At 41.1% G+C, this 15220-nt stretch overlaps 1 protein-coding gene across 2 annotated transcripts in view; it reads left to right on the forward strand.

The window, feature by feature from the left end:
- Positions 1–12023: 12023 nt before the first annotated feature.
- Positions 12024–15220, forward strand: part of ASAH2 (N-acylsphingosine amidohydrolase 2) — a 65626-nt gene continuing 62429 nt past the window's right edge. For both annotated transcript variants that reach the window (XM_021718848.1, XM_021718849.1), the window contains exon 1: positions 12024–12150. In XM_021718848.1, coding sequence (XP_021574523.1) covers positions 12024–12150 — 127 coding nt within the window. The remainder of the gene's footprint in view (positions 12151–15220) is intronic.

The raw sequence follows: 15220 nt of genomic DNA on the forward strand, positions 1-15220 counted from the left end.
TAAAACTACTTGATGGGAGGTGTTTATTGGATTAAAAGAATTTACAAAGAAGATGTATAATTTAAGGAGTCATCCCCATGAATCGTCATTGTGACTGTATTAGGGAGAGCTAGAGGCTTGCTGTGGTAACAAATAAACCCCCAATCTTATTTGCTTAACATGTGAACATTAATTTCTTGTTTATGCTAAACCTGTTCCTGGTCTGACGACTCTCAGAGGTTGGTTTCTTCCAAATGGTGTCTTAAGGAACTTGTAATCTGTCATCTGGGACACGTAACAATCAGGGTCACCACAGCAGAGGAAGGGAGTTCTGTATAGAATTCACACCCCCTCTCAAATGCCTCAGTATTAAATGCTTCAGTCCAGAAGTGACACATGTCACTGCTACTCACAGTCCATTGGCCAGGAACTACCAGGGGCCTGAAAAGCATCACCTTCCCGTATGCCTGAAAAGGAGTGGAGAGCCAGATACGAATGATCGAGTGCAGTGAGTCTCCACCTCAGTGAACTTGGGCAAGCAACTTCACTTGATCTCTGTGACAAGGGGGTTGGCCTAGGTGACTTCAGAATCCTTATCTCTTCTCACCATCCCTGACTTGAAAGGTTTGATTTCTTATAATAACTTTGTGGTTTTGATTACTTTGCATTCATTATCTTATTGTTACTGTAAAGACTCGAAGTATATTTGTACTAGGAAAAGGCAGATGCCTATGTTAATCCAGCTGATGGTCAAACTAGAGAACCCGGAGGGTAGAGGACCTGTTTTTGAATTCAGCTTGATCTCTTACTGACTATTGGTTCAACTTCTCTATGGTTCAGTTTTTTGTTTTCTAATCTAAATGTAACACGGGGATAGAAATAGTACCAAGCTAATGGGATTACTGTGGGTACTAAATGAAACAATTCATGTAATGTTCTCAAAACAGTGTCTGGAACATACTGAGAGTTCACGACGTTAATTTCATTTTATTTTTTATTGTTTTAAAAAGGTGGCTGGGCGCAGTGGCTCAGACTGTAATCCCAGCAATTTGGGGGGCTGAGGCGAGAGGATTGCCTGAGCATGGGGGGTTCAAGACCAGCCTGGGCAACTTGATGAGACCTCGTCTCTACAGTAAATTACAAACATTAGCCGGGCGTGGTGGTGTGCATCTGTAGTTCCAGCTACTTGGAAGGCTGAGGCGAAAGGATGACCTAAGCCCAGCAGGTCGAGGCTGTGGTGGCCACGAGCCTGCCACTGCTCTCCAGCCTGGGTGTCAGAATGAGACTTCAACTCAAAAAAAAAAAAAAAGAAAGAAAAAGAAAAGAAAAGGTGACTGTGCTTGATTAGTATCTACACAGCAAGAGATCAGTAAATTGTTGTTATTTTAATTATCATCCTTGTCCTGGCTGGATAAGCTAACCCAGCCCACACAAATGTCTCTAATCTACTGACTCATGAAATGGAGTCGCACGTACTACCTGGAAGTGACTTGGGCCCAAGACTGCCAGCCGCTTTGGACTTTTGCTGCATCTGTTTTAGCTTAGATTCAGTCCCTGTCTGGTGCCAACTTGGCTCTGACCTCCAAGTTGGATCTTGCCTTTGGTTCCTGAAAACTCAAGATTCCTGCCTGGTTTCCCCTTTGTCAAGCTCTGGCTTTCTCTTATAAACTTTCCTGGGCTGTCTTGTTTGACTCACAGGGAACCCACTTACCTCAGGTGGGAGCTTCCTACCCTGCCTCTTAAGACCCAAGCCCTGCCTCAACCTTCAGTTCACACTGAGGCTTGATCCTGGCCTCAACAGAGTACAGAGAGCATCCGATGGACACCTATTCTTATTTTTTTGCCTGCACCCTTTGATCCTGGTATTTCAGAGGTCATCTGGCCCTCAGGTCATCCTAAATCAGTGACAAACTCAAAGTGTTAAGTCCTCCCGCAGGAATTATCCCTCCAGGTAGCCAGACGTGAGTAAGAACTTTTTCTTTTCCTTTCTGGGTCTTAAGTGGATTGTCCTTGGGAAGGAGTTTGACAATTGCAGCAAGAGAGAATGTGACAAATGGTGTGCATGCACTCTCTGGTGTAGGGACAGTCTCCTTCTCATCCCCTTTTATTTCTTGGCTGATCTAATAGGAGATTCTCTGAATGGGTGCCTGTGAGTTTGCCCTAGGCAGGGAAGAGGGCAATTCTTATCCAGCAGCGTTCCTACTCAGGTTTGTTTCTGCTCAACACAGGAAAGCCAATATGCCTCCATACCAAGCTCCACTCAGATTCTCCTCCTTCTTTCCTCACATTGGCCAGAGGGAACATTGATTGATTCAGGCCAGACTTTGATACAGTCAAGTTGCTTTCTGTTTCCCTTGGTCCTTTCTCTTCCAAGTTCTATCAAAGGACACTGTGGTATTTTTTCCACAAGTCCACAGTACAAGTGGAAGATGTGAACCATCCGAGATTTATGTAGAGGGCAAGAGTTACATCAAAAGATATTGTCAACCTGGCCCTGAAATGATGATAAATGTAGCTGCAGCCTCTTTTCCCCAATCTGCCTTTGTAAATCTTGTACAGCAAACAGGTCAAATTTGTCACTGCCAAATGAAATAAATTCTTATTTGTGGTCTTAGACAAAGATAAATCGTCAGAATATAATTTCCAAATACTCTGAAAAAAGTTATACAGTCCCTCACTGTTTATCTAACAGTGGAGAAGCAGGGAATTCTTGTAATTCCTATTTTACCTAGATTTTAAGCTCTCTAGATGTGTTGAAAATAGCAGATATTCCTCCCATAGGGTTGAGTTTATGAAACTCGAATAGGAAGATCTTTAGACCCAAGTGTGAGGAATATGCCCTCAATATGATAACTGATCTTTAGAATTTAAAATGCATAGAATCTACCACTCTTGGGCATCTACAAATAATTAATCCATAATTAATATAGTAACTAATTTACATCCTGGTATAGAGTTAGCAGAGACATTTTATTTTATTTATTTTTTATTTTTATGTTTTTGTTTTTGTTTTGAGTTGGAGTCTCACTCTGTTGCCCAGGTTAGAGTGCAGTGGCATGATCATGGCTCACTGTAGCCTCAATCACCTGGGCTCAGGCTATCTTCCTGCCTCGGCCTCTCGCGTAGCTGTGACTACAGATGTGGACCACTATATCTACCTATTTTTAAAAAATTTTTTTGTAAAGATGAGGTCTTGCTATGGTACCTAAGCTGTTCTTGAACTTCTGGGCTCAAGCAATCCTCCCACTGTGGCCTCCTAAAGTGCTGGGATTACATGTGTGCGCCACTGTGCCTAGGTTAGAGAAAATGTAAAAGCATATTATCTGTGTGATCTTTTAACATGATGGGCTCTTGTCAGACTCTGTTTTTCTAATAAGGAAAATGAAGTTTAGAGGGATTAAATTCACCAAAAACAAACATACAAATCTTGAACTTTAGATTTAAACCCCAGTTCTTTTCCTACCTCCAATGCCTCTTTTTGCCTTTTTCCTTTGTGTTGAAGGCAGGCCTAGGGTTAATTTGAGGAGAGAAACTCTGTAACCCTGGAGTAGGTTACTGACCCTGTTCTCTGCAAGAAGGAGAAGGATCATAAACATCTACTTATACCTTTTGCTGGGAACAAGGGCTTTGTACATTTCAGGGGGAAGGAGAGCAGGGGTTTGCTCCTCTGTCATTCTCCTTTTTTTTCTCATGCCCTGTCACTATCATCACTATTCCATGTTGTCTTCCTCCTGGAATCCCAGCATACTGGGCTGCATTCCTAGTTGCAGTCTCAGAGTCTCAGTCTTAACACATGGGTACATAAGGGGTTAAAAAAAAAAAATAGTCCATTTATTAGTGTCATCATTGATTTCTTTTCTTTTTTTATTTTAAAGATGTGGGGTACAATTCAGGGTTAGGTATATAAATGATCATTATGTAGGTACTCTCATTGATGAGGTGTGTATACCTCCCCACCCCCGGTAGTTTCCCACTACTGTCAATCCCTCTCTTATAGTATTATGATAATCGTTCAATGTCCACTTATGAGTGAGAACATGTGGTACTCAATTTTTGATTTCTTTCAGCAGTGTTCACTATTTGGGTGACAGTTTCCATAGAAGCCCAAACCTCATCATCATGCAATATACTCTTGTGATGAACCTGTATATGTACCCTTTGAATGGGAAACAAAACAAAATAAAACCAAACCAAACAACATTCATTCCAGCTTGGAATGGAAGAGGCCTCTCTTCTATTACTTTTGGGTTGAGTTCCAGGTTGAAACAACTGAAAAGGTGAATTTACAGTTGACTGACGAGACTGCTTTGGGGTTCGGAGGGATTTTTCAGTCCTGTGCAAAACCCACGAGATGATGAAATATCAACTTGGTAGTCCTGTATACTAAAACAAATTTTGCTTTGGAACCAATAAAACAATCATTGTGCCAGACTGCTTTTCACTTTAACTTTAAAGATGTTCTCAGAGGCAGTCTGGCATATACAGGGCCCAATTGATTGGGATACATATATTTTCCACAGTGAGGTTCAAGGCTCACTTTTGGGAGATTTACCTTAGACAGGTTCTTAATTTAGAGATAACAGAATCCACTCCAAGGAATTTAAAAAGAAAAGGATTTATTAAGGGATAGAGATAACTCACAGAATCATTGTGAAGGCTGAAGACAGAGTTGAGGCTAAACTTTCAGGAACAACTTCCCAACTTAAACTGCTTAGAGGAGAGCTGTCTCAGCCATGCTCATGCAATAAAGAAGCAGGCTGTAGCATCTGTAAGCAGCCACCAAGCTGCCAACCCAGGGCTGTGCTGACATGATCCAAACCAGCAAAATGGATTGCCCATGTCCTGCTTCTCTCCCCACATGACTCAGTTCTTGGTTAAAGTCTCATGCCAGTGCATCTGGGAGGCAGAACCTAGATTCTGTCTAGAACTCCAGCTTCTGCACACTGGAAGGATTTAGGGTGGGTATTGAGTGGAACGCTCCAGGTGATCTGTCACAGTGCTTTAAACCTACCTCTCTCCTGTCAACCCACATGTAGAAGAACAAAGTTTACATCTCATCCATCTGTCTTCCCATCTGTCTTTCTAAATGTCCATCCACCCATCCATCCAACCAACCATCCACCCATCCATCTGATTTTTGCACTTTTTATACTTGTTATCCTTTTTTAAAATCTGTGTTTTAAAATGTGTCTTCAAAATATAAGAATTTCTTTGAAAAGTATACTCATAGTACTATTATCACACTAACATTTTAAACAACAATCCCTTAACATTGTTAAATATCTAGCCGGTATTCAAATTTCCCCAATTGTCTCATTTCAAAAAATTAGTTTGAATTAGGTTCTAAATAATGTTAGTTTTAAGCCTACATCATACAGTTGACTGAGGTCTCAAGCCTCCTTTAATTTATAGCTCTTCTCCCCTCCCCTCTCCTCCCTTACCTTCTCTCCCCTCCCCTCCCCATCACTCTCCCCCATCCCTCCTTTGCCCTCAGCCTGTCTCTCCTCTCTCTCACCCATTCTTGTTCTCTCCCTCACCTCCACCCCTTCTTCCCACTACAGCTCCTCTTCCTTCCTCTTCCTCTCTACTACCAATTTGGTTTGTTTTTTTGTTTTTTTTTAAGAAACGGAGTCATTCATCTTGCTGAGTTTCTCATGGTTTGGATTTTGCTTACTGCGCCCCCATGTTGTCCTTTGAAATACGTCTTCTGCTGTCTTTTGTATTCCCCATAAACTTAGACCTAGAGGCTGGTCTGATTTAGGGTTCACTTTTTGGTGAGAATAGCTGAGAATGGTATGTGCATCCTCCGGGGCTTGCTGTGTCTGCTGGTCTCTCATTCAGTGACATCAACAGGTGTTGATGATCTCTGCTGAGATCCACCATTTCACTAGAGTTGCAAAGTACATAAATTCAAGTTTATCATCCCTCATTTATTAACAGGATTACTTTGATCATGAGACACTGTCCCTCATCAGTGGTGTGGCTTTTCAAAGGTACATTTATATAAGACAAGCAGAACATTCTTGATTTGATTCCCATTCTCCTCCTCCTCCTCCTTCTCCTTATTCCACCAATTTTCAGAAAAAAACAAATTGGTTCCCTAGCATCATTTAAAAAGCTTCATTATGACATCATGGATTTAAGCATACTTGATTTGCTTTGACCCATTGCAGTTATTGTTTTAATTGAGGCTCACGTTAGCCCGTCTTTTGTTAGTGGAAACATCTTTTTTTGTTCTTTTAATATAGATTTAATAATTTTGGCGACCTTTTTGATTTCTGGTATGATAAAACATTCCAAGTTTAGTTTACGACATTTTTGCTCCAAGTTCCAGAACCAGCTATTTATCCAAGGATCTCTGGCTCTTTTTAGCAAGAAGTAGTATTTAGAGATGATACCCTAGATACTATATCAAATGGTATATGCTTTCTAGAAGTAATTTAGTGCTAATGAGCATGGAGTATATGAAAATAGCATCATGTCTTTTAAGGCTCTGACCTGGTAGGCATATGTGAAATATTTAGAAAATTTGTGATGCTAGTGATTATTGGTTAATGGTTTAGGAATTGGGACTTTGGGGAAAATATTTTTCTGGCTTAAATACAGTTTCTTTAGCTACCTTTACCTTGTTCTGGGGAGTTTTTTCCTCTGTGATAGTCTGTTAAGGACAGAGGTCAGCTTTGCTTTATCAACTGCTAATAAGCGTAAAATTTTATATCCCAAAAGGTCATGGTGACGTAGACAGTATGAGTTTGCTGAAAAGTAGAGGGTCTTGTCTAGGAATCTACAGACTTAGGCTTGCATCCTGAAGTACCATTGCAGGATCATTCTCGCTTTTAATCATCCTTTCCGGTTCTGGAAATCTGTGTCTGTTTTCTCATCTATAAAATGGGTGGAGCATGTGTGCATGAGTGAATTTGTTGGGGTGGAGGGTAGAGAAAAGCAGATAGCTTATGTAACCTGACAGGATTCATGTGAGGCCATTCAGACAGAGATCAAATACATGCACAACTTAAAATATTTGCAGTGACTGTATCTGCATCTCACTCCAGGCTGGTTTTGTTCCTGGTTTTAAGTGCCAGCTGTTTTGATGGGCATTACGAGTACCCTGGGCCTAACATCCTTTCTCTACTTTTCTGCCATAGCAACTGCAGTCTCCCTCAATTCTCATCCCTTATTGTTCAAGCATGGACCTTCGAATGTCTAGGAAAGGTGATTTGTTATGCCATTATCACCTACTAAAACCCTGGTGAAAATGATCTCATCAGACTAGATTGTGGGTCACTGAGCAGGACTCTGTGAAAGGGTCATGGCATGGCTCCTTTTTATGAGGAGGAAGATGACGAGAGAGGTCTGGAAGAGACCACAGGAATAGTCTAGAGGCCTCCCACTGAATGGGAGAAGGGTGAGTGGAGGAGATCCAATGGCAGGTCACTAGTGGGTATCTTGCTTTTACTTGCCCAGCACCTATATCACCTTGATTTTATAGTGGAGAACTGACCTTCCATCTTTGACCATGGTCTTGTTAAAATTTCCAATTAATTATCCTTTTAAAGGGAAGGATATGGAAGTGACTCCTGCTAATTAGATACACAGAGCTGCCCTGATTGCTGGCCTTCCAAGCCTGGGTCTGTAGCTTTGCTTGCTGTGTTCTAGTGAATTTACTTTTTCCTCTCTCTCTCCTTCTCCTTTGCCTTAAGTTAACTTGATTTGGGCTCCATCGCATGTAGCCAAGAATTCTAACATAAACACACACACACACACACACACACACACACACACACACACACACTCAAAAACACTTGTTTGATACCGTGATTTAATCTGTCTCCCCTTGTAGTAGCAGAGAGGAATTTAAGATACATTACTAAATATTCTATTTGAAGGTACTTATATCTCTAAAATTTCAATTGGGCCTTCACAAGCCTGTCTCTCCTCTGCAAGGAATTAAGTGACCTATGTGTCCTTCTTTCAAATATGGCCTGGACCGCTTGGATTGACACACATCCACACGTAAAAGCAATGAGTGTCATTTATTACTCTCTTTGTCTCTTGTGGGCCATCGTCTAACTTCATGCTATTGTACAGTATGTATTCGTCAAGAGGAGAAAAAACATATTATTTTCCCCATTACAAAAGTGATGCATGGCTGTTATAGAAACTATTAAGAGGCAAAAATATGAAAACAAATTCCACCCATGATCACCAGATAATTACTTCTTAACATTTTGCTGTACTTTCTTATAGTCTTTCTGGTCATGCATATCTAAATAATGTATACTTTACAAAAATGGGATAATATGGTTTTGTAAACTTAAAATAATATTTGATTTTTTTATGTTATTAAATTATTTTTAGTATAGTTCTTAATGGTTGCATAGAATTCTTGCTGCATCATTTATTACTCAGGTTTAGTTAATCTAAAATTTTGCATTCTTTTTATATGCATTCCTAAAAATGAAGATGAATTTTCTGTTCTGAGTTAGGTGTAAATATTGCCCAGTTGTACCATAGCTCACACTGATGTCCAGTATACATTACTGCTCCCTTTCATTGCTGGTCGAATGTTGAGTGGTCGGGGAAGCAGGTGCATTTTTTGTGATTCAAGTTCTAGGCCTTGCACAGAACTTGTCATGCTGGAAAAACCAAAATGACCTTCAGTCCAGCAGACCTTCTGCAACTTCTGATAACAGCCTGTCCCAGGAGACAGCTTGTGTGTAAGCCTTTTGTTATCAATACACTTTAATCTCATCTTTGTACCAGACCCACAGGGTATGCTAATGAGAACTCTAATTCTCGTGGACTTGACCGTGAACATTTTTCTTCAGTAGGTTTCAGAAAGTGCTGAAAAGTCTAAGCACAGCAACGTGCAAGGGGAAAGGAGACAAGGTTCTGGATGGCCAGTGACTTGACTGAGATGTGAAAGCTCTTTTGGAGAAATAGAATCAGGTAAGAATAATTGTTTTCTAGGGGAGGGAGGGAAGGAAGGATCTGGAATCATCCTTTTGTCATAGAGAACTGAAAGAAATCCTAAAGCTTCGCTTCATTTTCATAGCTTTGAAAGCCCTTTCTGCCAAATTGTTACTTTTTATTGTCACCTTTTTGAAAAACAGGAAACTCCTTCTTGAAAAACAGGGACTACAGTGTGGTGAAGATGTGGCAAATGGCTTGCTGCTGTGTTATTAGAGCCTCATCCCTGAGTTTGCAGGATTATGACAGATTAAGTGGGAATCGTTATGAAATCCAGACTCCTTTAAGATCATTGACTCAGCCCTCTAAGGTGCATTTGCATTCTGAAGGCAGCCAAGGCATCTGCTCTAGCATTCAAATTCAGATTTTAATCACCAATGAGAAATAAATAGTGCTAACTCAAGTTTTAATTTCCCTAAAGGTGGTGGTAGAGTCAGCTAAAATGATTCAAAAAGAATGATTATGTGTTGGCAGTGACCCTGGCAGTTAAATGGAGTGGTAGAGCACATGACGGGGAATAGATCATCTAAGTCCAAGTAAGAGATGGAAACTAATGTTAAATCAAGCACCATTGTTGACTTCTGTAAAAGGTTAGCAAAGGCAATCAGTTCGACAGAGCAAAACCAGAAACCAACAAATGAAAAGTATTATTTTGTACCCTCTCTTTTTGAGACACAGGCTCCTTCCCTGTGACCACATTTACTTGCAAAATCTGCCAGTCAGTGTTCTGGGGTTGGGCGGTCCAGCTGCCAGTCATCTTGGCCAGCAGGAAGGCTAAGAGAAACCCAAGTTTTGAGCAAGAACTAGGTATACTGGGTTCAAAGTTCGTGAATGAAACAGCAGCTAAGGACTAGTAGAGCTCTGTAAATAGTCAGAGTTCAGAGGCATATCTTAGATGTGTATTCTGATTCTGGGGACGGCCAAGAGAAGTTGGGACTGAGACACAGACTCAATTTGTTTTGCCCTGGATTTCAAGCTGTCCCTGCTGATGGTGGTGAAGGTGATCATGGTGGTGATAAATGAATGAGGAAAGCTTCCTAATCACCAAGAAAGTTGGGAAGATGTTCCAATCTCTGTCCACTCCCAGTTCAGAGTTACCTGAAATGCTGCTAGACTGATCTTTTACCTCTAACCCAGGGAATGCAAAATCAAATGCTTACACAGAGCAGACAGCAATTTAGATGGATAAGGCCTGCTGTGTGAAGAAGGCATGCCCATGTAAAGAGAACGGCAGCTATTCAGTTTTAGAAAACTCTTGGCATGTGGAAATACTGGTTCAGTGTTAGCATATTTTATGAACTATTTTAAGGAAAATTTGATATTTCAGATTTCTATTTATTTATTTACTTTTTGAGTAGAAGTGTCACTCTGTCACCCAGGCTGGAGGGCAGTGGCATGGTCACGGCCACCCCAACGTCAACCTGCTGGGCTCCGACGAGCTTTCTGCTTCAACCTTCCAAGTAGCTGGAACTAAGGCACACACTACTGCGCCCGGCTAATTTTTGATTTTTTGTAGAGATGCGGTCTCGCCAAGTTGCCCGGGCTGGGCTCAAACCTTCAGGCTCAGGCAATCCACTCACCTCGGCCTCCCAAAGCGCTGGGATTACAGGCTGAGCCACTGAGCCCGGTTCAGATTTCTAAATGTAAACTGTATCTTTACAGATAAACTATAAATATTATTTTTTAAATCTTGTTACCTAAGTCAAATTGAAACAAAACATTGTCTGGGCCATACTAAATATACCCCTTGTTGCCATTTTGTAACTCCTGGGGTTAGCAGCACCTTGGCCACAAATTACTCATTTTGGAGGCGAATCCTGGGATCCCAATCCCATCTCACTACTCAGGCTTCCTAAAGCACAGGTTCAAAAAATGAACTCTAAAGATCTCACGTGTAATTGCAATAATCTTTTAACACTAGTCTCCTCTAAAACTTCCTTTAAGGACAGGGAGGAGCACAGAGTCTTTGCTATTTTAAAACCTAATAATGAATACTAACATTTTGAATGCTTATTATATTCCATGAAACAAAAGAAGAATTGTTGTATCATATCATTTTATTTTTACAGGAACTATATGAGATAGGTACTAAAATTATCATTGTCATATTCCTATTTAAAGATGGAAAAACAGAGGTTTGGTATTGGGGAAGGATTTCCCAAGGTCACTCAGTAAATGGTAGAAGTGAGATTTGAACTCTGGAGTCAGACGTCAGAACTCAATTTTTAAGCACCACATAATTCTTTTTCCCATTACATTCTCTGGGTTTTTAGCTTGTATAGTCCCTCTGAGGGAAGATGAATTCTTCTTAAACATCTTAAGGAATCCATAAGGATATTTTATGCTTTTGTAGAACACAGGGACATTCTTGATCCTCGTTCTTTGATACAGGGTTTACAAAATGTGTGAGATCCTTCTGATAACTGAAGAGGAAAATTTTACTAATGCTTGGCTTAAGACCAGAGATATGAATTCCCCTTTCCATGCCCATTTCTCACCAGGTAATAACTGAAAGTTAGAGTACACAAAGTTTAAAGGACGAATTATGGGTTTCACCTCTGTAAGGACGAGATAATTTTACTTAGCCGGTGGCCACACGGTATGGCCCTAACCCCAGCAAGCCTTCTCCGAGGTGCAAGCAGTATGCTTGTTTGCATCAACCATCTTTGTTGACAGAAGCACTCCCAGCCCAGATCTATGTACAGACCCATAATCAACATCACTACCATAGATGAAAGCAGTATGATATGGCCAGGGAGTGCAAATAGATTTTAGCTCAGTTGCCAGTGCCAGATCATGAGTGGTGGCTGACAGGAGGAGCATTGTGTTGAGAACAATTTGGAAAGCACATCCAAGCTTTAAAAAGAGTTCTGTAATTGACTGGTCTTGTCTGCCGTAGGCTTGGGCTATGGAACCAGTGGTAAGTGTGCTCTGTACTTGCCATTCTTGTTATTAATATGAAAGAACTAAGATAGCTTAGTCTTGGGCAGCTCGAAGCATATGCATTTTAATTTGTGATTCTTTTTCTTCCTCCTCTGTTTTTCTTCTTCTGTCACTGTGGTACCTCTGGAGAAATGGCCAAACGCACCTTCTCTACCTTGGAGACGTTCCTGATTTTCCTCCTTGTAATGATGACTGCCATTACGGTGGCTCTTCTCAGCCTCTTATTTATCACCAGTGGGACCATTGAAAATCACAAAGGCAAGTGTCATGGACTCTCTTGGATTCTATTTTTAGGCCTGTAGGAGATTTCTTAATTACTGGGGACACTGAGGTGAAAACCAGTGTCTGCTAAGAATTCAATGTGTACATAAGCAGCCTGGGATGGTAATCTTCATTTCTGTTAGTTGCCCTAATTGTCTGCATTGATAGTTTTTTTTTTCTTTCTTTCTTCTTTTTTTTGAGTTGGAGTCTCACTCAGTCATCCAGACTGGAGTGCAGTGGCCACTCCCAGTCACTGTAGCCTCGACCTGCTGGGCTCCAGTGATCCTTCCACTTCAGCCTTCCAAGTAGCTGGAACTACAGGCTCACACTACCACACCCAGCTAATTTTTGATTTATTGTAGAGATGAGGTCTCGCCTAGTTGCCCAGGCGGGTCTCGAACCCGCGGGTTCAGGCAATCCACTCACCTCGGCCTCCCAAAGCGCAGGATTACAGGCTGAGTCACCGAGCCCAGCCATTGATAATTTAAAAAAAAAAATTAACCTGACCTTTGTTCCCAAGTAGTCAGTTGACAGGCATTCTGACATATACATGTTTGCCATTAAATTTTCTGTTGATCTAAGCACAGCCCAAGATATGTCAAGGCCCAGTAATGTCAGTTTTTGCCCCAAGCCTCTAATATTTCTTTTTGTCTTCTTGTTGGCATCATCTCCTGGGGGCAAAAAGTGAAAGACCCACTGAATGTTCATTAGTTTGTGAAAAGCTTTCGAGAAAGGAGTCTCAAACTCAAGTTCGTATGAGGGCCAATCAAGTTCTATAAATGAGGTGGAGAGAGGAGGTGGACACCAGGGGAGGCAGGTGTGATTCTGGTGAGGGAGGTCCACAGTCCCTCCCAAGTGCCAGCTGTTTGTTGTCATGATGACACATGGTCTTAGGTCTCCTGAGTTTTTAAGAAAACCTGTAAATTGGAATTTTTTAGCCATCTTCTATTTTCTTTTTAATGTTGGTAGACTTTAAAACATTTTTTGAAAACTCTGTAGTCTACATTTACAGGAAATATTGGCAATGGGCTTTTGACGGAGGCTTTGCATCAGTGTTATATTACACAGTTATTAAATGAGTAGAAAAGACAAGTGAGGATTAGATACTTTGACCAAAGTAAAGGGAGGGCTGGTCTCAGGTCAAGTAGAGAAGAAGATGGTATTTCCACCTCAGTTTTCACTTTTGTATTCTCTTTTGTTTTCCAGCATATTCTCTACCATGTCCCTGTGCTTTGAATTCTTGGCAGTCACAGAGAATAGAGATCCTCTGAACCAGCAGTGGGCAGAGTAGGGTCATGAACTGACAGAAATGAAAGGCTCCTTAGACTTATTCAGTTTTAACTCTTAAGGTTAGAGAATCAGGAGACTGAGACTCAGGGAGGTTATTCATAATAAAAGTAACTGTTCTTACACCCGTAGTTACCGCTTATTCAACAGTTTCTGTGTCAAGCCCTATAGTAAGAATCTAGATAATTTTCTCACGTAATCCTCACAAAAATCCTATCAAGGTAGGTGCCAGTCCTCCAGTACACATTAGTGCAATTTTACACAAGGGGAAACTGAGAACCTGAGATTGCAAAGAACTTGCCCTTGGCTATGCAGTAGGTTTGGCTTTGGTTGGCACAACATTCCTGTGCTGGTCACAGTGAGGCAAGGGCAAAGGCGCCTGCTTCCTTCCTTGCAACAGGTGATGTCTTGTAGAAAATGTGGGCATGGAGATGGGGAGACATGGATTCTAATTCACCTAGAATTTGATCAAAAGAGCACCAGGTTCTGAGTTTGAGGATCTGGATGGGACACTGGATTTATCATATGCTCTCTATGAATTCTTGGTTAAGTCACTTTTCTGAGTTTTAGTTTTCTTGTCTGCAAAACTGAGGAGGTTGAACTAGGTGATCTCTAAGATTTATTGAGCTCCAAAATCCTAGGGTCCCAGAAGGAATTGTCTATAAATCTTTTGCCTAAATGCTTTCTGAACTAATGCTTTCTGACATGAACATTTGTTGCCTTGGATACTTCTGGCTATTGTCTGAAGAGTGGAAACAAACAAACAAATGTATATATAAAATGTCTAATAGATCAGTCATTGTTCTCATACACTCATAATTATTGCACAAAACAACTCTGGGAAGGATATTATCTCCATTTTATAGAAGAGAAAATTGGTGTATACTAGGTTAAGCAATTTGTTCATTGAGGAAGTGATAGAATAAGGTTTCAAGCCCAGGAAGTTTGCTTCTGGCACCTGCCTTCTTAATCTCCATGCCATTCTACCTCCCTTGCAATTTATGAGTGTGTGTGTGTGTGTGTGTGTGTGTGTGTGTGTGTGTGTGTGTGTGTGTGATAGAGATATACATACACATTAATATAGAATATATGTGTATAAACACACACACATAGATATGAGAATAATTAAAATATGATGAGACAATATCAACAGGCATATAGTGTTCTAGGTCACATTGAAAAGAAAAGTCTTGGCTGGGTGCACAAGATGCCTCATGCCTGTAATCCCAGCACTTTGAGAGGCCAAGACAGGAGGATTGCTTGAGCCCAGGAATCACTATATCAACAAGTGTACAGTGTTTAGGTCATATTAAAAAGCAAAATGTTGGCTGAGTGTCAAGGTGCCTCATGCCTGTAATTCGGCACTTTGAGAGGCCAAGACAGGAGGACTGCTTGAGCTCAGGAGTCTGAAACCAACCTAGGCAACATAGTGAGACCTCATCTCTACAAAAATAAAAAAATTAGCTGACTGTGGTGGCACATATCCATAGTCCCAGCTACTTGGGGGCTGTGGTGGAAGGATCACCTAAGCCCAGGAGATTGAGAATGCGATGAACTGTGATTGTGCCTTTGCACTCCAGCCTGGGTGACAGAATGAGAGCTTGACTCAATAAAAAAAAAAAAAAGAAAAGAAAAGTCTTTAGGAGATTGAAGATTGAAGAGGATCAAAGCCAGGGTAGAGACAGCTGGGTGGCATCTTGGAGACAAGGAGTTGAGTTGGATCTAGGTGTGGTGGAAATGGGCCAACTCTGAAGTGAGTGGTGGAGATTGGGGTGGAAAG

Source organism: Carlito syrichta, unplaced genomic scaffold, assembly GCF_000164805.1.
Source record: "Carlito syrichta isolate Samal-C Ts95f unplaced genomic scaffold, Tarsius_syrichta-2.0.1 Scaffold313881, whole genome shotgun sequence".
Taxonomy (NCBI): Eukaryota; Metazoa; Chordata; class Mammalia; order Primates; family Tarsiidae; genus Carlito; species Carlito syrichta.